The sequence below is a fragment of the Dipodomys merriami genome, unplaced genomic scaffold, assembly GCF_024711535.1.
Source record: "Dipodomys merriami isolate MVZ:Mamm:240054 unplaced genomic scaffold, mDipMer1.0.p SCAF_7, whole genome shotgun sequence".
Taxonomy (NCBI): domain Eukaryota; kingdom Metazoa; phylum Chordata; class Mammalia; order Rodentia; family Heteromyidae; genus Dipodomys; species Dipodomys merriami.
In genome coordinates this window covers 53,943,227-53,968,089 of record NW_027206290.1, presented here as the reverse complement: position 1 = coordinate 53,968,089, position 24,863 = coordinate 53,943,227, and the positions used below count along the sequence as shown (strand labels likewise).

The 24,863-nt window shown below is 40.5% G+C and overlaps 1 protein-coding gene across 3 annotated transcripts in view; it reads left to right on the top strand.

The window, feature by feature from the left end:
* Cfap61 (cilia and flagella associated protein 61) overlaps positions 1 to 24,863 on the top strand; it is a 236,683-nt gene that overhangs the window by 183,748 nt on the left and 28,072 nt on the right. For 2 of the 3 annotated variants that reach the window (XM_070006664.1, XM_070006665.1), the window contains exon 25: positions 7,371 to 7,576. The exons of the other annotated variant lie outside the window; for it this stretch is intronic. In XM_070006664.1, coding sequence (XP_069862765.1) covers positions 7,371 to 7,576 — 206 coding nt within the window. The remainder of the gene's footprint in view (positions 1 to 7,370; positions 7,577 to 24,863) is intronic. 3 annotated transcript variants of the gene reach the window in all.

Below are 24,863 nucleotides of genomic sequence, written 5' to 3'. Positions count from 1 at the left end.
TTAGTCAAGACTTGAGGAAACACACTGGAATGAAAAAGTGGGAGGGACATCCGGACTAGAAAAATTTACGTGGCAGGAGCATTTGAGTCAGAGAAGCATAACAATACCCTTCGGCCAGAGACTCAGCTCTTGTTTTTTCCAACGTCTCTGGACCAGCCCCACCTCCCCAACAACAAACTTGTGTTCCACCTTTCCTTCCTCCCTGCTTCCCCTCTGCCTTTCTTCTTCCTTGCTCATTCTGGTTTCTATTTGGGTTCTTTTCCCTTTGCTCATTTAGAAAGTCTGATCGCCCATGGACTCCATTGCCAAATTACTCGTGCTGATCCAAAACTTTGGCAAAGTAACAGGGTATAAAATTAACCCTCAAAAATCAATGGTTTTTCTGTATGTCAATAATGAGAAGAGTGTGGCTGAAATCAGGAAAGCAATTCCTTTTGTAACAGCTCCACAAAAATAAAATACCTAGGAGTTAACTAAAGAAGTGAAGGCCTGGCTTAATTCACTTAATATAATTTTTTCCAAGTCTTTCTATTTCCTAACAAATGGGGCAATGTCATTCTTTCTGATGTAAGCCAGGCCCAAAGAAACATAGGTCTCATGGTTTCTCTTATTTGCAATAACTAGTATATGTCTGAGACAAGCATAAATGGTCAGATAAGTTGATGTTAGGTGAAATGAACCCCAACATACTCAAATGGTTTTTCTTTCTTGCTATTGTTTCTAACATATTTATAATATGATTTCTTTGTTGCTTTGTATGTCCCTCACCCACAGTATAACCCTTGTTTTCACTGTATTTGATGTTGGTAAACTTGTGGAGGGGAAGGGAAAAAACAAATTGTTTAAATAGGGATACAGGTGGACCCATTGCAACTATGAAATGTACAAGACGTTATGTCAAAAAACGAACATTACCTTTACAAGTTTGGCTGGGGGTTGGGGGAGGGTGTTGGGAAGGGCTGTGAAGGGGAAACAAAGGAGGAGGCAACAATGCTTGATAAGAAATGTACTCATTACCTTGCTCACATAATTGTAACCCCTCTGTACGGTATTTTCACAATAAAAAAAAAAAAGAAGTAAAGGACTTTTACGATGAAAACTTGAAAAACCTGAAAAATGTTCCTGGCTCTGGAGGATCAACAACGTGAAAATGGCAATACTGCCAAAAGCTATCTACAAATTCAGTGTAATACCTAGCCTTATCCCAACCTCATTCTTCAGTGAAATAGAAGAAGCAACCCAAAAGACCCCGAAAAGTAAAAACAATCTTTAGCAGAAAGAACAGTGCTAGAGGAATATCAATACCAAATTTCAAACTCGACTACAAAGCCAGAGTAATAAAAAAACAGCTTGGTACTGGCACAAGAACAGATTTGAGGACCAGTGGAATAGAACTGAAGACCCAGAAATAAACCCACAGACCTATAGCCATCTAATTTTCAATAAGGGAGCTAAAAAAAAATAGAATGGAAGAAAGACAGCCTCTTCAGTAAATGGTGCTGGCAAAATTGGTTAAACACCTGTAGTAAACTAAAGCTAGATCCTTATATTTCACTCTGTACTAGAATCAACTCCAAATGGATCAAAGACCTCGGAGTCAAAGCAGACATCCTGGAAACATTACAGGAAGGAATAGGAGAAACTCTAGGGCTCCTTGGCACAGGCCAAGAAACACAAGTCAAAGAAAGGTTGGACAAATGGGATTGCATGAACTTGCAGAGCTTCTGCATGGCAAAGGACATAGGTAGCAAGATCAATAGAAAGCCCATAGATTGGGAGAAGATCTTCACTAGCCATACAATGGTCAAGGGCCTCATATCTAAAATATACTTGGAACTCAAAAAATTAAATCCCCCCAAAACAAATCCTCAAACAACCAACCACCCGATTAATAAGTGGGTTAAAGACTTAAAGAGAAACTTCTCTGAAGAGGAATTAAGACTGGCCAATAGACACATGAAGAAATGCTCAACTTCTCTAGCCATAAAAGAATTGCAAATCAAAACAACATTGAGATACCACCTCACCCCAGTTAGAATGGCTAAAATCAAGAACTATAATAACAACAGATGCTGGAGGGGATGTGGACAGAAGGGAACCCTACTGCATTGTTGCTGGGAGTGTAAACTTGTTCAACCACTCTGGAAAGTAATATGAAGTTTCCTCAAAAGACTAAATGTAAAGCTCCTCTATGACCCAGAAATCCCCCTGTTGGGCATTTACCCAAACAACCAAACAAGACAATATTAAAGCTACCAGCACAACCATGTTTATCGCAGCATTATTCACCATAGCTAAGATATGGAACCAACCCAGATGGCCCTCAGTAGATGAAGGGATCAAGAAAATGTGGTACACACACACACACACACACACACACACACACACACACACACACACACACACACACACACACACACACACACACACACACACACACGGGAATTTATGCTTCCATTAGAGAGAATGACACCACCCCATTTGTAAGGAAATGGCAAGACTTGGAAAAAATTACATTGTGAAGTAAGCCAGACCCGAAGAAACATAGGCCCCATGGTTTCCCTTATTTGCAATAACTAGTGTACATCTTGGATAATCTTACCAGGGAAGCCGAAAAGATCAAAAGTTATCTACATATGACCATATAAGATGATGCTAAGCAAAATGAACCAGAAGAAATGGACACAAGAGGTTTTTTTCTTTGTTGCTGTTGTTTTTAATTTATTATGTGATTTTTTTGTTTCTTTTTTATCTTCTCCTCCCTATGGTATAGCCCTTTTTCACTGTATTTGATGTTGGTTCCCTGCATCTTGTATATACATTTTTCTAATTTGGGGTGGGGAAGGAAAATAACAAAATGCTGAAACAAAGATACAGGTTGACCCATTGTAACAACAGGATGTACAAGACGAAAACGAACTTTACAAGTTGACCGGGGATGGAGGAGTTAGGGAGATTGGGAGGGAAGGGATAGTAGGGGAAAAACAAAGGAGAGGTAACAATGCTCGACAGGAAATTTACTCATTACCTTTTTCATGTAACTGCAACCCCTCTCTATAGTATCTTTACAATAAAAACATTTAAAAAATATTAACAAAAAGAAAGTCTGGTCACTTTCAACAGTATAGCCAGAGTATTTGAAAATAACTTTCTTAAACCATCATTTTAGAGGTGATAGTCATTATTTAAAATTAGAAACTATAGATATTCAAATAACAAATAAGGGAAACCATGGGACCTATGTTTCTTTGGGCCTGGCTTACCTCACTTAATATAATTTTTTCCAAGTCTTTCCATTTCCTAACAAATGGGATGATGTCATTCTTTCTAGAGAAACAACAATCTTACAACCTTAAGAAATTATGATTAATGCTTTTTGAAATGTTGATAACCCAAAACCAGAATGATACTGTTCCTTGTTGTAAATTGTTTTGCTAATATAAAGTATACTGCGGACATAATGCCTTGTATTATCTTGGACCAATTGCCTCTCCCTTGAGGCATGACCCTCCAAACTTTCCAGCGTTCTATTTGTTCTCTTCTCTACTCCTAAATTCCTAGTCTCTCATTTGTACAGAATTTCATTACCTAACAAAGTCTTGGTGTATCTTATCTTGTATCTCAAAAATTGGCTGCGTCCTCCTTGAGACTCTGCCATGTGGTACCCAAACACTTATCAGTTGCCTAAATTAATCTAAAAAGTTAAACAATGTGTCCTTATTTAGACAAAAAGCCCCAGGTGACATCCAGAGCTAAATATGTGTGATCAGAGCCATTTAACTTGCCTTGATTTATACATGTTACATTCAAGTTCCAAGTAGGAAGCTTGAATCTATATGCACTCAGAAGAGTTTTATTGGATGTACTAAATTCAGAATCCACAAAGGGAAGGTCCAGCCATCACTAACAAAACTCATGTTTGTCTACTGAGGTCTATGGCTGCTTGAGCCAGTGGGTAATACATCTCCAATGGGCAGCTTGATAGTCACCTGGGGCTGAAATAGAAAAAGGAGCCATGACACAGAATTAGAATATACCTTTCCTTGACATCTGGACCCTTATGTCAATTTTAGTCAGCTTCTAAAAGCCAAAATACCACAGGTCCACCCCTTGACCAATTTACACAGTTAAAGTTCACCTGCACAGCAGGTGTGTCGGTTTGCTAAGGTCTCCAGCCTTCTTCCTGAGAACCAACCTTTGCAAAGAGCGGGATCTCACCTCACCCAGCCAGTAAGGATTCGCCTGCTGTATTCTTTTTTTTTTTTTTAGTATATTTTTTATTGTAAAGATACTATACAGAGGGGTTACAGTTACATGAGCAAGGTAATGAGTCCATTCCTATTGAACATTGTTACACTTTCCTTTGTTTTTCCCTACCATCCCTTTCCTCCCCACCTCCCCAACTCCTCCCTTTCCCTTTTTAACATAGTGTCTTGTACATCTTGTTGTTACAATGGGTCATCCTGTATCCTTATTTCAGCATTTTGTTATTACCCTTCCTCTCCCCCAAATTAGTCTTTTAAGTATTCTTTAAAGCAACAGAAATTGCTTGTGATCACTTTGACTGTGATGCTTTTTTTTCCCCCTCAAAGTGGTACTGTGAAAAACTAGGACAATCTGACAGTCTTAAACACCTCACAGAAAAGAATGAACCATTTGCTTACTACCAGTATGAGATATTGAGCAATAGAAGATGACTTGTATCTTAGGTGCTTATTTAGAAATATAACAGTGCAACCTTTGTCCATTGTATGGCTAGTAAAGATCTTCTCCCAATCTATGGGCTTTCTATTGATCTTGCTAGCTATGTCCTTTGCCATGCAGAAGCTCTGCAGTTTTATGCAATCCCATTTGTCCAACCTTTCTTTGATTTGTTGTGTTTCTGGGTCTCTATTAAGAAAATTTCGGCCTATGCCAAGGAGACCTAGGGTTTCTCCTATTCCATCCTGTAATGTTTTCAGAGTGTCTGCTTTGACTCCGAGGTCTTTGATCCATTTGGAGTTGATTCTGGTGCAGGGTGATATATAAGAATCTAGCTTTAGTTTTCTACAAGTGATTAACCAGTTTTGCCAGCACCATTTACTGAAGAAGCTGTCTTTCTTCCATTCTATTTTTTTAGCTCCCTTATTGAAGATTAGATGTCTATAGGTCTGTAGGTTCATTTCTGGGTTTTTAATTCTATTCCATTGGTCCTGAGGTCTGTTCTTGTGCCAGTACCAAGCTGTTTTTATTACTTTGGCTTTGTAGTAGAGTTTGAAATTTGGTATTGATATTCCTCCAGCACTGTTCTTTCTGTTAAGGATCGTTTTTGCTATTCGGGGTTTTTTATTGTTCCATATGAATTTTTGGGTTGCTTCTTCTATTTCCTTGAAGAATGAGGTTGGAATATTGATAGGTATCGCATTGAATTTGTAGATAGCCTTGGGAAGTATTGCCATTTTGACGATGTTGATCCTTCTAAGCCAGGAGCATGGGAGGTTTTGCCACTTTCTAAGTTCTGTTTTGATTTCCTTTTTCAGGTTTTTAAAATTTTCATCATAGAGGTCCTTCACTTCTTTGGTTAAGTTAATTCCTAGGTATTTTATTTTTTGTGGGGCTATTACAAATGGAGTTGTTTTCCTGATTTCAGCCATGCTTTTCTCATTGTTGGCATACAGAAAAGGCATTGATTTTTGAGGGTTAATTTTATACCCTGCTACTTTGCCAAAGTTTTGAATCAGCAAGAGTCTCATATCTAAAATATACCTGGAACTCAGAAAAATTAAATCCCCCAACAACAAATCTTCAAAGAAACACAGCCCAATAAACAAGTGGGCTAAAGACTTAAAGAGAAACTTCTCTGAAGAGGAAAGAAGGATGGCCAATAGACACATGAAGAAATACTCAACCTCTCTAGCCATAAAAGAAATGCAAATCAAAACAACCCCAGTTAGAATGCCTATAATCAAGAACTGTAATAACAACAGATGCTGGAGGGGATGTGGACAGAAGGGAACCCTACTGCATTGTTGGTGGGAGTGTAAACTTGTTCAACCACTTTGGAAAGCAGTGTGGAAGTTCCTCAAAAGACTCCATATAGCCGGGCGCTGGTGGCTCACGCCTGTAATCCTAGCTACTCAGGAGGCTGAGATCTGAGGATCGCGGTTCAAAGCCAGCCCGGGCAGGAAAGACCGTGAGACTCCTATCTCCAGTAAATCACCAGAAAACTGGAAGTGGCACTGTAGCTCAAGTGGTAGAGTGCTTGCCTTGAGCTGAAGAGCTGAGGGACAGCGCCCAGGCCCAGAGTTCAAGCCCCATGACCGACAAAAAAAAAAAAAAAAAGACTCCATATAGAGCTCCCCTATGACCCAGCAATCCCACTTTTGGGCATTTATCCAAATGATCACAAACAAGACCATACTAAAGCTACCAGCACAGCTATGTTTATTGCAATATTATTTACCATAGCTAAGATATGGAACCAATCCCGATGCCCCTCAGTAGATGAATGGATCAAGAAAATGTGGTATATATACACAATGGAATTCTATGCCTCCATCAGAAAGAATGACATTGCCCCATTTGTTAGGAAATGGAAAGACTTGGAAAAAATAATAAGTGAAGTAAGCCAGGCCCAAAGAAACATAGGTCCCATGGTTTCCCTTATTTGTAAGAACTAGTATATGTCTGAGACAAGCAGAAAAGGTCAGATAAGTTGATGTTAGGCGAAATGAGCCCCAAGATAAGTATTCAAATGTTTTTTTTTCTTTCTTGTGATTGTTTCTAACATATTTATAAGATTATTTCTTTGTTGCTTTGTATGTCCCTCCTCCACAGTATAACCCCTGCTTTCATTGTATTTGATGTTGGTATAATTTGTGGAGGGAAGGGCAAAACCAAACCATTTAAATAGGGATACAGGTGGACCCATTGCAACAATGAGATGTACAAGTCGTTATGTTGAAAAACGAACTACACCTTTGGCCGGGCAGGGGCGGGTGAGGGGGTGGGGTGGGGGGGGATAGGAAGGAATGGGAAGGGCAAACAAAGGAGGAGGCAGCAATGCTTGATAAGAAATGTACTCATTACCTTGCCCATGTAATTATAATCCCTCTGTACGGTATTGTCACAATAAATTTTTTTAAAAAAGAAATATAACAGTGCAATCATGGTTTAAAATATCTTGAGGAATATTTAGTCATGAAGTCTGCATCTGGGATGCGTGACACACTGTAATCTTCCGGTGAGTGTAGTCAATATCTATGACGGTTATTTGGAACAAATGACAAGATATAACCTGTTAGATGTGAAAAGTCACTCTAATGTAGTTCCCAAAGACTAGAAATGTTTCTAATGTTGTTTTTCTGATCTTTATCTTGCTGTGCTCCTAGGGTTCACAACTAATAACAGGTAATGCAAAAGAAGGGACATACTTCCGTATTCACCTTAACAAATATAGAATAATAGAGACTATCACGTGTCTTTCTAAGACACCGTTTCCTGTCTCCAACTACCTCCGCCTGTTTGGCCAGCATGAGCAAACCCTCAACAATCTGAGTGATCGTTACGATGACAAATTGATCTCAGATTTCTACAGGTAAGTTCTACCTTGTGTTTGATTGCAGAAAATAGGTCTCCTAAATGAGGTGTGCATGTTGTAATGCACCATAGAGCAAAACAAGAATCTCTGCGAGAAGCTGCAGTGGTTCAGATTTTGTTCTAATGTAATCAAAAAAGACCTGACCTCTAACACTGGCTGGAGACTAAAAGGGACATGTGGAGAAGTACAGCTGTGTACAGCTTTCATGCCTGGAAGGCTGAGATGACATGATACATTCCTTTCCACGTGGGAAAGTTAAGCAGTCGTCAGAACCTCAAAGGAACATTTGAGATCCAGATATGGAAGGACCTAGTGGGAATCCCATACCACCACACACAAGCAGTTTGTGATCCCAGCCTTTTCCCTTCCAGAACATGGGCAAGCAGAGGTGAGTGATTTTAGCCAAGATCCCAAAAAGATTTTCTGCACTTGATAATCAAAATCCTTCTCTCAGTAGTAAGTGATTTATTTAAATCTTTTTCATGTCTTCCAGTAAAGGTTTTTATTATTCTTTTCCGTGAATAGTTTGCACAATTTTTGTTTGATAGGACCCAAAGGTATTTTACTTTCTATTGTAACTATAAATATCATCATCAATTGCTGCTAGTATATAGAAATGGCTTAGTTTGAGGTATGGTTCTATGCCCTGCAAATTTACTGAACTCTTTCACTAATTCAAATAATTTTTTATTGAGTCTTCTATATTTTCCACATAGAGTAAACTGTATCATCTGCAAAAAAGGGACATTCTGTTTCTTCTTTTCAATTCTTTGTGATTTCTATTTATTTTTCTTGTCCTACCGCACTGGCTAAATTCTTTAGTGTAAAATACAGTAGGAATATTTAGGGATGGCATCTTTGCCTCATTCTTAAAGGGAATGTGTCAAGTATTAAGTGTGCTATGATTGCTTTTTATAGTGTTATAGAAAATTCCATTGATACCCATTTTTTTTTTTGGTCCAGTCATGGGGCCTGAATTCTGGGCCTCGCGCTGTCCCTCAGCTCTTCAGCTCAAGGCTAGCGCTCTACCACTTGAGTCACAGCGCCACTTCCGGCTTTTTTCTTTTTGCTTATATGGTGCTGAGGAATAGAACCCAGGGCCTCATGGATGCAAGGCAAGCGCTCTACCACTGAGCCACCTTCCCAGGCCTGATACCCATTTTTGTTTTAGTGCATGGAAATGTACACATGCAGATTGAACCTGGAGTCTTGTGCTTATTAATAAGCACATGCTCTGCTTAGCATCATTATCATTAATGGATTTGGGGTTTGTTTCCAGAAGGAATATCTAATTTCTGAAATTGCTTTTACTTTCAAACATAAACTAAATTTTGATAAAATGTCATAGGCTTTCCCTCCTCAAACCTTTTGTTGATTTGATAGTAATCTTAATGTTAATCTGAAAAACATATTTAATTTTTTTAATTTTTAACTTTTTAAAATTAAATATTAATTTAAAATTTTTTAAAATTCAATCCAGGCTTGAAGCTGGTGGCTTACATCTGTAATCTTAGCTCCTAAGGAGGTTGAGCTTTGAGGATTGTAGTTTGAAGGCATCCTGGGCAGGAAAGTTAATGAGACTCCTATCTCCAATTAGCCACCAGAAGTCTGAAAGTGGAGCAGTGGCTCAAGTGGTAGAGCATTAGCCTTAAGCAAAAAAGCTCAGGGACAGTGCCAGGCCCAGAGTTCAAGTCCAAACACACACACACACAAGCAAAACTATTTGCTCCTTATTTTGTACCTATGATTTTATCAGTCTTACCCAAAACATTTTAGTTCTAGATCAGTTGTCTGCTAAAAAAAATTCTACTTGATAGTGAATGATAAGCTAAGAATCTTCTCTAGACAGAGAAATGTTTTCACATTTGACCAAATTCAAAAATCTGGTTGGCTTGTCTCTCCTTGAAACATTAGCATTAGTGAGCTTGAGACCACCAGTCAGGGCGCAGCTGTTGTTAACTGATGAAAGCAATAATTTCACAAAGTTAATTTGATTTGAGAGTGAACATTCAAAATGGCCAAACGAGACAGGACAGCCCTGGATAGCAAGAGATGTTGATTGGCATCTGTCAGAAAGAAATAAGGAGCAAAAAGACACCACTGGTCATTTGTCAAGGCGCTGCTGAGGGTGCCCCATACCTTGGCAGGCTCACCCATACATGTGTTCATGTACACATGCAGCTGTGGCCACATTCTTCTCAAGTGCCACGAAGTGCTGCCAGGCCTCAGTGCTGATTCTTGGCCCAGCACCACCCGCCCTGTCTGTTGTCAGACTGGAGAGGCGGTTTCCAAGCCCAGTGAATGGCCCAGCTGATTTTGGCTGTGATATGATTACTGATTGTTTTCCTGACCTTGGCGGCACTGGCACCATCAGTCCTTCAAACCTGGGCATATTTCCTTTGTGCACCTCCATCCACCACATCTGGGAGCTCTTTTCTCCACACTGGAAGGGGTTGAGCATTAGCCACTCAGTTGTTTTTCTGCAAATCAGCCATGTCTTCAGTATCTGTTCCTCTCCTGGTTCAGAAAAGCCCTCTGGATCTTTATCTTCTCCATTCACCGCATCTATTCTCTTCCCCTCAAGAACGAGAGCAGGGAAGGTCCTGGCTGTGCCAATGAGAACAGTGGCAGCCACTTGGATCAGACTTTGCTATGGCAGTTGAGGCCTCATGAACAATGACTCGTTTGCAGCCATATGGGAACTAGTGGTGGCAAGCGAGCCATGGTGGTACACAGGCAGACAGCTGCCATCGGAGTGCAGTGATACTGAGAGGTGGCAGCCCAGGCTGGCTCCGAGGCTGACTATATTTTGTTCTTTATTTTCACCTTGGAGTGCCAGTACAAACCACTGGCACCAAAGGGGAAGAGACTAATTCACTCCTGAGGAGTGTGTGTGTGTGTGTGTGTGTGTGTGTGTGTGTGTGTGTGTGTGTAAGACAGAGAGAGATGAATTAATCAGATGGTTGGTTTCATATGAGTCCATTTCTTTATTGCTCACATTTTTGTTTTTTTGTTTTAATTTTTCTCTTTAAGGAGTTGTACAAAGGCGTTATCATTCAACAAAGTAGAATATGAAAACAGTGAATCTTGATCAGTGTCACCCCTTTCATCATTCTCCCCAATCCCTCCCAATCCCAATTTTCTTAATTTTGCACACTATGCATTGAATTTTTTTCAATACATTTTTATTGTAAAACTACTGTTACATGGACTTTGATAACTACATTTCCCCCTCCTTCCTCTCTTTAGCCCATTTACCATTCATTTCTAAGCAACCAGCATTTGAAAGTCACACTAAAACTATATTACTAAAATGTACCTTTTTCCAGTCTTCCTCTTAAAGCATTCCTGTTCCACAGGTCCCATGTGTACACATGTGCACACACACACACACCTACACTTAACCCACCGCCCCCACATCTCCCTGCCTGCTAAGTACTTTGTGTGGTGACCTTGAACAGACTCTACCTCCCTGCTGAGACTGTCCCTCCCTCCAGGACACCAGAGGTGACAGGAACTCGCAGAGTTCAAGAAGCTGGGAAATGGCTCTGTGGGTGGAGGGAGGGAGAGACCAGGCAGGCAGCCTCCTGAGCTGCTGCCTCTTAGGGACTTTAACAAAGCATGTTCCACATTTCCTCTCCTTTCTTAGCTGTACCTCATCTTTTTACCTCCACTTATCAATGACCCTACAAAAGAAAGGTCTTGCCTACTGACTCTCCCCTCCTTAGCCTTAATTAACAGACTGTAGCATCTTTTGTCCTCACAGCATGAATAGGTCTTGCCCTAGCTTCATTGTTCAAGCCCATCAGATACTCAGATACCTTGATTAAATCACCTCTCTTCACATCTTAACATCTCAGCTCTCAAAACCACCCCCAACCGCCCTCTCCTCCTGTGAGCACTGCCATCTCCTCCACACTTTCCCCCAACACTCGACAGCCTATTTTTAGTGGGTAAGTGCTCCTGTGCACAATATTCTAAATGGGATCTGAGTAGGCCCCGTAAAAGGTGGCCATTACCTGTTTGAACTGTGAGGCTCCAGAAGTTGTTTCCTCAGGAAAGCCACCTTGTGCCGGCTCCCTGTTCAGAGCTGCAGAAGAGGAGCTGGCCTACATGGTCCCCTAATTATTTATTAGACTCCAAATGGAACCATTCGCTCATGACTGGCGTTTCGGTTCCTGTCTACACAGTTGCCTTGTACCATGTCAGACAGTAAACTGCACACTACATTCCAGGTGCCCATTTTCCCAGACTTTTCAAAATCTTGAAATGTGACTGTCTACTCTGCCATGTCAATTCCTTTGTAAGTACCTAAAAAGTGTTGACTGGTAGGTTACCTCTGTGCTATAGTCTGGAGCTAGAATGTACCCCCAAAGGCTCATGTGCCCCCAGAGTGAAACAATTAGGAAAGGATGGAACCTTTAGGAGGTAGAGCCTGATGGGGAGTATTGAGGTCATTAAGGCAGGCCTTCAAAGGGAATGGTAGGACCTCAGCCTCTTCTCCTTCCTCTGCTTTTCTTCCTGGCTGTGAAGTGAACAGGTTTCACTCCACCATACACTCTTCATCATTGCTATCCACCATTCCACCAGAGACTTTATAACTTGATTAGCTCAGGTATTTTGTTACAGCAATAGAAGGCCAACTAACACAATTCTACAGTCTTTCCTGTGAGCCACTTGCCATGTCACTGGCCTGAATATAGTGCTTCTTTAATCATTCAAATGAGACAACGTTTTAAGATTCATTAGACATAGCTACTGGCAATTATCTATATGGAGATACACATGATATTTAATAGACTTGTTTGCAGTTATGCTCTAAGATAAAAAAAATTTACTAGGTAGGAGTCATTACAATGAAGTGAGAAATCCAGTGTAATAATATATGTACAAAGATTAGAGTTAATGTACCTTCTAAGGCCCTTTACAAGGGAATAGGTCAAATATTTCTATATAGCTACCCTTGAAGGAGATTTCATTTCAAACCACTGGTTACAAAAAGCAACCCCAAAAACTCCTGAGAATCATTTAAAACTTGAAACTATGAACTTTTGTATTATAAAGTGTGTCTGAAATCTAATATCTAATCTATCATATAATTTTAAAAATTGCTTTGGAATATGGTTTCAATTACAAATACTTTATACCTGCACTGTCCAATATGATAGCCAATTGTGACATGTGACTATTCAAATTGTAGTTAAGATTAGGGCTGAAAGGTGTTATCTCTCTCCAAGTGGGTGGTACAGCGCCGGTCTGCTATACAGGAGGCCCTGGGTTCCATCTCCAGCACCTAAAGTTAATTAAATTCAGTCACTGAGCCAAGTTTCACATGCTCATTCAACAGCCACATATTGCTAGTATTATCACATAATAAACTGCTGTGAACCAGTTGCATTCGTAAAATCCACAGTGAGCAATGTTGGGTGTACCTTCTATCAACAAATATTTCCCATTATACTAATCTCCAGCCCCATTTGGCTCTCAGTCTCTGATGTGCCAATGCTAGAGCTAACAGATTGGGGTGCTCAGTGATAATCCAATAGTAGAGTGATTTCTCTCTGTAACTGCTTTTGTGGGTTCAATCAGAAAACAAATTGTTAAAGGAAGCCAGATGGGGAAGGAGAAGGGATGTGGGAAAAGGGAGTCTCTGGGGTGTTTGGTCACTCTGTAGGTAGATACAAAGGCACTTGGCCTTTCTGGCCAAAATAAAGATTCCATTTCATCTTGCCAAACCCCAAGCAGATGACCATTTCTTTACTAAAGTTACCTAAGAATGTCTTGATTACAAGTACTCTATCCTGTTGTTAGATCCCAAGTCTTGCTTTGAGCTTTAGGAGAGACAGTTATGATGTTCTAAATTGACTTCTGTCCCACAGAGCATCTTCATGACATCACTGTTCTTTTCAAACTTGTCCTGCAGGGGCTAAAGTCCTTTAGAGATTTTCTTCTTTCATCTCATTAAAAACCCATCTGGCAGCATGTGGCTGAAGGTTATTATTTATGAGGTTAAAATAATAGCTGATAAGCCAATAATAGCCGATGAGCTTTGTGGTTTTACCTACGAGGGTACTAAACCCCTTTAATATAAATACCGCTTTTCCAAGCTCCAAGACACAACTATGTTGTTCTACTATGATTGAAATGGATAAAATAAATACATTTCAGAAATTGTGTTCTCAGACTACTGAACCATGAGAAGGAACTAGCCTGCCTGCCTAAATTTTTTATGGGAAACTCACAATTGGAGAGATGCTTTGAAGACAACGGGGCAGCAGGAAATCATCACATGTGTAACATTCTCATTCCTCTCTTCCTAGGCCTGGATCTTTTTAGTTTTCTTTTTGTACATATTTGTTTAATTTTTGACATTTTCCATTACAAAAGCAATACATGTTTACTATAGCAATTGTAGGAAAAAATTATAAAGCCAAGTAGAATTATAAAGTTCATAGCTAATCCTACCACCAAGAATTTAGCTGTGTGGGATGAAAAGAGCTGTAGGGTAACTACTATCTGGTCCCTAGAATTAAGACCTGAAACAGGTTCACAGATTATCCAGCTTCCTCTCTTGGACGACTTCAATTATGGTCATTACATTAGTCTTATAGATGGATGATGCCATCTCAGAGTGGCAAGACTCGCAGTGGGTCACAACCAAGATAGTGATCCAATAGGACCAGGCATCAGAGCTCCCCATCTCTGTCTAACTCCCTGTATGTAGGACAAGACAGTTATGCAAAGGCCCTCCTTCAAAAGAACCAGCTGTCAAGTTTGCTTTTCACTGACCTGTTAAAAGATTAACAGAAAACACAGTGTATGAGAATAATTGTGTTTCTCAGGCAGAAATACCTAAAAGGAGGACCAGGTTAATTCTTGAGTAAAGGAAGAAAGCATTAGAACTATTTATATTTTTATCTCTAAAACAGGGAATGAAATTGAGCTTCACAATTATTCAAAGCACATAGATTGGTGCCATCTTGGGCCAGATGAAAGGTAGATGTACATCTGTGTAGAGCCACCATGTCCCAAGTACCTGGGGGATGTTATAACTTGGAGAAGCAACCTTATTAGGTAAATTTGGAAATTCATATAGTTTGTGTGTGTGTGTGTGTGTGTGTGTGTGTGTGTGTGTGTGTGTGTGTGTGTGTGTGTGCATATGTGTGTGTATGTGTATGCACTGATCCTGGGGTTTTAACTCAAGGCTAGCATTCTACCATTTGAGCCACAGCTCTACTTCCATCTTTTTTTTTGGTAATTAGTCAGGGATAAGATTCACAGACTTTCCTGCCCAGTTTGGTTTGTAACCATGATCATCAGATCTGAGCTTTCTGAGTGGCTAGAATTATATAGGCATGAGCCACCAGTGCCTGACATGCTATAGTTTTTATGTAGCTGGTTTGGTGGACTTACAGATACTGTCCATTTCTAACTAACCAACCTCTATCAAATGGACAAGTGTACTAAAAGAATTAGCCAAAGAAAGTATACATTGAAAATCGTGGTAAGGCATGCACAAGTAAACCAGGGAAAAAACAAGCTAACAAATGTCTCCTTTCCCTCAGATAAGCTGTTCCTCAGCCATCTTATGCATAAGTACAATGATTAGTCTATCAGGAAGGGTTCAGTTACAGGTAACAGAATCTATTCTGGTTAGTTTAAACAGAAACTGTTGCTGTCATTTGGGGGATGATTTATAAAATTCCTTGAATGGGCAAGCTTAAGGGTGGCTTTTAAGAAATTTTCAAAACAGGGATCTGCAGATCTGTTTCATCTCTACCACAGTGGGGAATTTGTAGAACAAGGACTTTGTACCTCACATGCCAACACCACCTCTCTGCATGATCCATCCCAGCAAATTAAGTCCCGCCTCCCTCCCCATCAGATTCTGTTTTAGCTACCAGGTTTCTACCTCACAGTGTTCATGGCAGTCTTCCATGTCCTTCCTAGAACTTCCTCTGGAGGAAACCCAGCCCATGTAGAACCCATTCTGTACATGAGTGCAGGAATTTTGTCTTTTACATTCCTACTGAGCCAGTAGAAAATATTTCTCAATAGTATTTCTAATCTAACTAGTCAAACTTGATCAGAAGTCAGCTCCCCCTCCAATGCAAATCTATCAAAGCCACTTGAAATTTGATTTATATCTACTATCAATAAGGGTAAGCTTTGCTATAAATATATAGAGGTCCACAAACACCAACCCTTATCCCAGCTGCTAAGGAAACATGTTTTGGAATTTGTTATTTTTTCACTAACTGTTGAAGAGATCAGAATTTTACTCTCTTACTTGAAATAGCTTAAAAACGCATACAATGTTTTTTAAAAAGGGATAATGAACAGTTAGACAAGGGCAGTGATCTCTGAGAGATGGAATACAAATAAAGTGAATCCTATGATTGCTCCAGCCTGGTTTCCTAAAAGATGCCAGCCCACAGCAAAGAGAGGTGCAGCCTAGCCAGAGCCCAGTAGAGTTGGGCTACGTGGAGAGGGAGCTGAGAGTCAGAGGAGACCAAGGCAGGTAGAGTTCTCAGGAGAGAGAACTGGAGAGGAAAAAACTGCAGAGAGAACAGGGAGGAAAGGAAGGGAGAAAGAGGGAGGGGGGAGAGAAGTAAGGAGGGAGAGAAAGGGGAAGAGGGAGAGAGAGAGACAGAGACAGAGACACAGAGAGAGAGAGAGAGAGAGAGAGGAGAGAGAGAGAGAGAGAGAGTTATGTAGAAGAGCCCCCATGAATATTCACTGTAGCACTGGACAGTATATGAATAAGAAAACTGGCCAAGGCCAGAGTAGTGATCCTAGGTTATAGTGCGCAATGCTCATACTAGCATGGGAATAGACAGATGAAGTGACAGATCTGATCTCAGTATCAGGGAATAATTAGGCCTAGGCTAAATACCAGTCCCACTTAGCATGTCTCAAAAGCAAGATTTAAATGCGCCATATTTTCTCCAGTAACTTAATTACACTCTCAAAACAAACAAGAATGTTTTTAGGAATTCTGAAAATTCCAGTGCTTAATCAAGCAAAATTCACAACTTCTGGAGTGCAAAAAAAAATCTAGACATGTTAAGAAAAAGAAAAGTATAGACCATAATGGGAAGAAAAACCAACCAACAACCAACACAGATGTTGGAATTTAGCAGAGAAGCATATAAAAATTGTGATTCTACATGATCAAAAAGTTAACTGAAGATGTGGAAGGTCTGTAGAAGTCCCAGATCAAACCTCTAGAAATGACGATTACAGTGAATAAGATGGAAATACTCACCAAATGGAGTTACGGCAGATTAGTTCTTGCAGATCAGGGAAGATGAAGATATAACCATTGAAACTGCCCAAAATGAAACACAGAAAAGAAAAAGAATGTAAAAAATAACAAATAGGAGTCCAGTGAGTTATGGATGCATTCAAGTATCCTGAAGAAATAAGAGGTGATGAAAACTCTAAATGTACAGAATTCATTGAATCTCATAGCAAGAAAAGCATGAAGCAAGCAAACAACACCCAGGCACACCAAATTGCTCAAAACCAGTGATAAACAGAAAATACTGAAAAGCCAGGGAGAGAAAATACACATTATTTACAGAAGAACAAAGCTGACAATAGATTGCTTGTTAAAAAATAATGCAAACAAGTAGGCCATACAGAAACACCTTTCAAATTCATTATATAGTATATAACGTCTCCAGACTTACATATGGTATTACCCACCCCCACAAAGTGCATCGGTCACCTACTTACACCCAACCCATATCTCTTGTCAGTCCCAACCCATTAGCCCATCTGATTTCTCTGTTTACTCCCTCCCAACTAGAAACTCCACTTATAACAATAGGGACTGAATTGTGTCCCATCAAATTGATACGTTGAACTAAAGTGACTACATCTGGAAATAGGATCATTAGGAAGTAGAAAGGTTAAACGAGGTCATGACGGTTGAACTCTACTCCAGTAGGAAGATCGCGTTATAAGGCATTTAAAAGGCATCTATCTCTCTTTCTGTCCTCCATGAGAGAGCCTCACAAAAAGAAGATCTTCTGCAATCCATAAAGAAAGCTCTTACCAGAACCTGACTGTGCTATACATTGATTTTGAACCCCCAGCCTCCCAAACTGGGAGAAATAGTTTTTTATTGTTTAAGTCAGCCACTCTACAGTATTTTGTTATGTTGGTCTGAGCTAGCTTGAACAGATATTCACACCCCAAGTTCTACTTTGCCTCCTCACAGTACACCAGGCCATCGTGTAGACAGGCAGATGCTGTTCCCAGTAGCTGGTCACTGTGCTATGGAGCATACACGGTACCCCTCTCCCTCTGAAGCCGCTGGGCCAGCTGGTCCTAGATTCTGCTACTGATAGACATTCTTCCAGCCTCAACTTCCTCTTCTGCATGCAGATAGCATTTTCTGATCCTCGCCCAGTGGTGATCATGTGTGACATGGAGAGAGAGCACACCGGGCTCTCCTTCGGTCTCTTCAGGGAAATCACTCCCACTCCCCTAAGCTGTATTTCCTAAGAGGCACTTAGGACTACTTTTGGAGTTGCTTTGAATGTCTGCACGAAATAACATATGGGAGATTTTCAGCACAGATTCCACCCTGGGCTTTTGCTAACAGTCACCATACTACCCTCCTGGATGTGCCAGCCCTGGGATTGCCCTTCTCCAGGCCCTGCATTTTGCAGAGCCTGACTGTGTGCATGACGCTCGGCTGCATCCCTAACACACACCCAGGATAACTGCAAAGGGACAGATGGCAAGGCCCCAGCATGGTCCCAACCTCTTTTCCTTCTCTCTTATAAATACTTTTTGTCACCCTCCCAGCAAAACCCTGAGCTGTGCTTTGTGACTTATTATTCACTCTACCAGGTAATTTCAGGAGAAGAGAACACCAAATGCCACCAACGATGCCCCTGCAGCTGCTAATAGGAGCCACTATTTGGAACCCACGGTACCCTCTTGGCCCCAGCAGTTCTGAGAGCTGCCAGAGCACTATCTTCCAGGCAAGGGTACGTGCTGAAGGCTCCAAGGGTAAAATAGAGCCCAGCACAGCCATGCTGGTGTCCCAGAGGCTCACAGCATTAATAATCTATAGTTCAATCATTAGGAGAAAATCCAAGTGAAATAGGAAAATATACACCACACGGAGGCTATGAGGCCGCTAGGAAGTCTTCTCTGCTCCTTGGCAGGCCTAATGATTAGTTCCTAGCCACTAGCAGCCCAGCTGACAAGTGGTAGCTGCAAGCTGGAGACTTTCTGCATGTGATAATTGAACAGTGCTAGAACTTGTTCAAGATATTAGCACAGACTCACTGCCAGTCATCTGCGGGTATTGCAGCCCCTAACTCAGTCTGTCTCCAGTGCCCCTTGAAGCAAATCCTTCTGGTGAGTCATTGCCCTCAGGACAGATCTGCAAGTGGATTTCACACAGGTGGTCCAAGGCTGATGGAACCCTGGAAGGGATTTAATATCTGAACTAATGTGATTTTTTTCCCCCAGTTAGGTGCTGGGCTGAAGTGTTTGCTTTTAATACAACAATTCGGCCTATAGCATACCAAGAAGGAAGAAATCCAAAGTACAGAAGCATTTTTAACTTTAGGGTATAAAAAAATCATTCCAAGATAATATTAGATGAAAGGTTTTAAGAAAGCTGGGCACTTGGTAGCTTTATACCTCTATCTTGGCTACTATGGTGGCTAAAATTTGAGAAAAGGCCCTGAGACTCTTACTTCCAATTAACCAGCAGAAAACCAGAAGTGGAGGTGTGGCTTAAGTGGTAGAATACCAGCCTTGAGTGAAGAAACAGTGAGAATGCAAGACCCTGAGTTCAAACCCCAGCATCAGCATACACATACATACACAGAGAGAGAGAGAAAGACAGACAGAGAGAGACAGAGAGAGACAGAGAGAGACAGAGAGACAGAGAGAGACAGAGAGAGAGACAGAGAGAGAGGGGGGAAAAAGAAAAAAGAAAGGAAAAGAAAAAGAAAAAGGAAAGAAACAAAGAAACAAAACACTCATTGGAAGGTAGGCCAAAGAAAAGCCTAAAAGGGGAGAAGAGAGAGGGATGCTGGAAAGAAAATAACATCAAGGGGAATTTTGCAGACTGGGGAAACATTGTTAAAAACATTGTGGACATTGCTGAATACACTGAAAACTAAGGAGAAAATGGAGTTAAATGGAGGAAAATTCAATATTTGCACTATTAAAATAAGTAATCACAGACATAAACTTTACCAAAATCTTTGGAAAAATTGATAGAGGGAGGAAAAGGGAAATTATGTTTAAAAAGGCAAAACTTCACTGACCATAAGAGGAAGTCAGGAGATAAGCCTAGAAATAATCAATGAGAATTTATCTCATCTATGTAAGTCCCAAATAGGTATCCATAATCACTTGAAATATGTGATCTCTGAGTTCCTTAGCACTGTTTGGTTGCAAGCAACAGAAGTCAAAGCTCCAGATTTAAGGTAAAAGGTGACATCCTTGTGGAGCGTTATGACGTGCACCACAGGACAAAGGAGAGAACAGATAGAAGAAACTAAGCATGATTTCTTTTTATCCCCTGCTCATCTCAGGGCTGCCGCATGACCATGTGATACAAATCCCTAAACCCACAGAATTATCCAGATAAATCTCAATCCCAACTCCAATCCTCCAGAGACTGATGGCTCTGACATGCATAATGGTCAAGTTTAAGCTCTGACTCTGGTGAATGGGTGGGAACTTTGTCCTCTGTCCTTGAATCTAGGCAGGCTTGTGATGACCTTTAGCATGGAAGTGGAACCCTGGGACTTCCGTGGCTGGGAGGAAGCCTGAGCCGTGTGGAAAGACCATATTGGTGCTCTCAAGTGTCCCAACTGACCTGAGCTTTCAGGTCAATAACCAGACATCTGAATGAGAAAACTTCTAGATGATGGAAACTCCAGTAATTGGAGGGGCCCTCGACATTCATCTTTCCATCTGAAGCCTTTATCATCATGGAGCAAAGCCAAGCTATCATGAGCATAAGATGGCTTTTGCTGTATGCCATTAACTTTTGTCATGGTTGCTGCACAAGAACACATGACTGCAATGTTTGGACCAATGGCTATCCCTGATTCATAGAATCATGAAGTCCCAGCATGACCTGTTGGGGGCCTAACCCCCAACCCTAGAAGGAAAGGATAGCAGGGGATAAAGCAGGTCCCAGCAAACAACCTTGAGAGAGACTACTTCTCTCCTGGTTTCCTAACAGCCCATTGCTTATCTAAGCAGGGTAGTCATGTGGATTGAGAACTCTTGATCTCTCACATGGAAGCCTACTTCTTCATTCTTTCTCTCACACAGCAAGGAAGTACAAGGGAGAGACTAGTGAAGAGGTATGCATTTGCCATCATAAATGGTATCATTAATTCCCTAACGCCATGTCCCTTGATGGTCTTCCAGCAGAAATAGTTGCCAAGAAATGGAAACTCTCCTCAGAGCTCTGGCATCTTCCCTCTGTGGCCTCTCAAGTGCAGAGGAGATCATTAGAGGGTCCTCGTGTTGCCTAGCAACCTGTGAATACTGTTTGCTATCATGTCATTAATATGATATGAAAGTGTTTCATAGAAGACATTCATCTTGCATTAATGAAAATCAAATTTGCTAATATGACACAAAATCTGTTCATCCTTTTGACTTTCTATACTTAAGTAGCTTATTTATTGAATTAGATTGTGAGTGGTTCTCAGGCTTGAGACTGTTAAAGTATCATTATAATGACTTTGTTTTCAATAATATCAGATGGCCCTTAATGATGTGATTATGCAGCTCGAACTCTGTGATCACCCTCCTTTGACAAAGCGCCTCTCCCTGGAGGTCTTGCCCCATACCCATCGGCTATTCTGCCACTCAAGTTCTAACTGCCAAACCTCAGCTATGAGAGGATTCTGGCTTGAGCCTGTATACTCTCCAGATTAGCCTAACCTTCCTTCAAAGTTCTGGACAAAAAAAAATGGAAGGACCTTAGCCTAAATAAGGCCCAAATGGATAAATGGAACTAAGCATGATAAATTCTAAGCATGAAAGGACTCTCAGAATTTATTCAACTTTCCTCTTCTTTCCAAAAATAGGACAACAGGTCTAAATGTACTAAATGCACTAAAAAGGAAGTTTTTTTAAAAAAAGTGTAGACATCTTATATAGTCATATGTACATACCTTTTAATCTTTTCTTCTTGTCTGGTAACAGTATCCCAGACGTATACTAATTAATAAGGGAAACCATAGGACCTATGTTTCTTTGGGTCTGGCTTACTTCACTTAATTTTTTCCAAGTCTTGCCATTTCCTTACAAATGGGGTGATGTCATTCTCTCTAATGGAAGCATAAATTCCAGTGTGTGTGTGTGTGTGTGTGTGTGTGTGTGTGTGTGTGTGTGTGTGTGTACATCACATTTTCTTGATCCATTCATCTACTGAGGGCCATCTGGGTTGGTTCTGTATCTTAGTTATGGTGAATAATACTGTGATAAACATGGTTGTGCTGGTAGCTTTAGTATGGTCTTGTTTGCGGCCATTTGGGTAAATGCCCAGAAGTGGGATTGCTGGGTCATAGAGGAGCTCTATGTTTAGTCTTTTCAGGAAACTTCATATTGCTTTCCAGAGTGGTTGAACAAAGTTACACTCCCAGCAACAATGCAGTAGGGTTCCCTTTTGGCCACATCCCCTCCAGCATCTGTTGTTATTAGATTTCTTGATTATAACCATTCTAACTGGATGAGGTGGAATCTCAATGTTGTTTTGATTTGCATTTCTTTTATGGCCAGAGAAATTGAGCATTTCTTCATGTGTCTATTGACCATTCTTTTCTTTATGTTCTTTCTTTCCCTCTCTTTCTCCCTCCCTTCCTCCCTCCCTCCATTTCTTTCCTTTCTTTCTCTTTCTTTCCTTCTTTCTCTTTCTTTCTTTATTTCCTTCCTTTTCTTTCTCTTTTTTCTTCCCTCCCTCCCTCCCTCCCTCCTTCCCTCCTCCCTCCCTTGCTTCCTTCCTTCCTTCCTTGCTTTTTCTTTTCTTTCTTGTTTTTCTTTTCTTTTCTTGTTGTGAACCTTCTGGGCCCTGTCTTTGAGCTCTTTTTACTCAAGGCTAGCGCTCTACCACTTTGAGTCACAGGGCTACTTCCAGTTTTCTGGAGGTTAACTGGAGATAAGAGTCTCACAGACTTTCCTGCCTTAGATTGGCTTCAAACCTCAATCCTCAAATCTCAGCCTCCTAAGTAGCTAGGATTATAGGCATGAGCCACCAGTGCCAGTCTTGTGTTTATTCTTTAGTAAATTTCTTTTTCTTAGCCTTTGCCCATTTTCTATCGGGCTCCCTGTTTCTTTTTAATTCATGAGAGTTTTTGACAAAGACTAGTAATCCTAATTGTATACATCTCAAATATCTTCTAGTCTATTTTAAAAATTATTATAGGATTTTAAAGAGCAATTGTAAGTTTACAGAAAAAGTGGTAAGAAAGCACAGAATTCCCACATAATCTCCCCTAATCCCACTCCTCACAATGTCTTCTATTGTTTACATTTTAGTGTGGTACATTTGATATAAGTGACACTGTTTTGTGTAAGTGTATTGGTGTTATGTATTCTATAAGCCTTGACAGATGTCTAATGATATGATATGCTCCAGCCATTACAATATTTAACAGCATTCTTTCACTGCCCTAGATACTGTCTGTGCTCTCATTATTCATTCCTCTCCCCTTCCCTTTCTACAAGTCCCTGGCAACTCTGTCTCCATAGCTTTTCTTATTATATCATAGAAATCATAGATCATATAGCCTTTTTAAATTGGTTTCTTTTACTTAGCAATATGCTTCTAAGGTTTCTCCATGTATCTTTATAATAATATTCCATTGTTTGGATAGTTTAGGGTTCACTTATCCACTTGGCTAATTGACAGATATCTTGGCTTGTATGGTGTTCAGTTTATAAGAAACTGCAAAATTGTCTTCCAAAATGGCTATGTCAGTTTTGCATTCCAACCAGCAATGAAAGGGAGTTCCTGTTGCTCCACACCTGTGCCAACATTTGGTGGTGTCAGTGTTGTGGATTGTAGCCATCCTGATAGGTGTGCAGTGATACCTCATTGTTGTTTTAAATTTGCAACACGTAATGTGTGATATTGAGTAATTTGGAAGCAACACATTCCAAATGCTTACTTGGCATCTGCAAATCTCCTTTGGTAAGGCGTCTCTGCAGATCTAGTGCCCCTTTTCAATTTTTTTTTTCTTTTTGTCAGTCATGGGGCCTGAACTCTGGGCCTGAGTGCTGACCCTCAGCTCTTCAGCTCAAGGCTAGTGCTCTACCACTTGAGCCACAGTGACACTTCCAACTTTTCCTGCTTATGTGGTGCTGAGGAATCAAACCCAGGGCCTCAAGCATGCGAGGCGAGCGCACTACCCCTGAGCCACCTTCCCAGCTCTTCAATTGTTTTTAATTGTTGAGCCTTGCACAATATTTTTTTCTCTCAGTCTATGACAAGTTTTTCATTCTCTGTTATCATTTTCACCAACTTGTTCACATCATAACCTGAAACTTCCTTGTAACTGGGCTCTGGTGGCTCACACTTGTTATCCTAGCTACTTAAGAGGCTAAGATTGGGAAGATAATGGTTCAAGGCCATCTGGGCAGAAAAGCTCACAATAACCCTTCTCAATCCCATAGCAAGGCACAGTGGCACACACTTGTCATCCTAAGCTATGTAGGAGTTTGAAATGGAGAAGATCATAGATCTAGGCCAATCTAGGGAGAAATAGTTGTGAGATTCCATCTCAACAGGAAGAAGCTGGCTATGGTAGCATGTGCCAGTTATTTCAACAACTAGGGGAAGCCAAAAGTAGGAAAACTGTAATTCAGAAGAGTGGCTCTAATGTTAGTTATCAATAAATAAATAAATAAATAAATAAATAAATAAATAAATAAATAAATAAAGCAAAACAGAGCTAGAGCCTGGTAACGGTGGCTCATATCTGTAATACTAGCTACTCAGGAGACTGAGATCTGAGGATCATGGTTCAAAGCCATGGGCAGGAAAATGTATGAAACTTATCTCCAATTAGCCACCAGAAAACTGGAAGTGGAGCTGTGGCTCAAAATGGTAGAGTGGTAGCCTTGAGCAAAAGAGCTCAGGGACAGAGTCCAGCCCCAAGTTCAAGCCCCATGATTGAAAAAAAATTCCTTAAAGTATAGATTATTGAATTTTCCATTTTTATTGAGGTAGATAATTTATAGATATACATTTCCCTCTGAGAACTGTTTTTGCTGCATC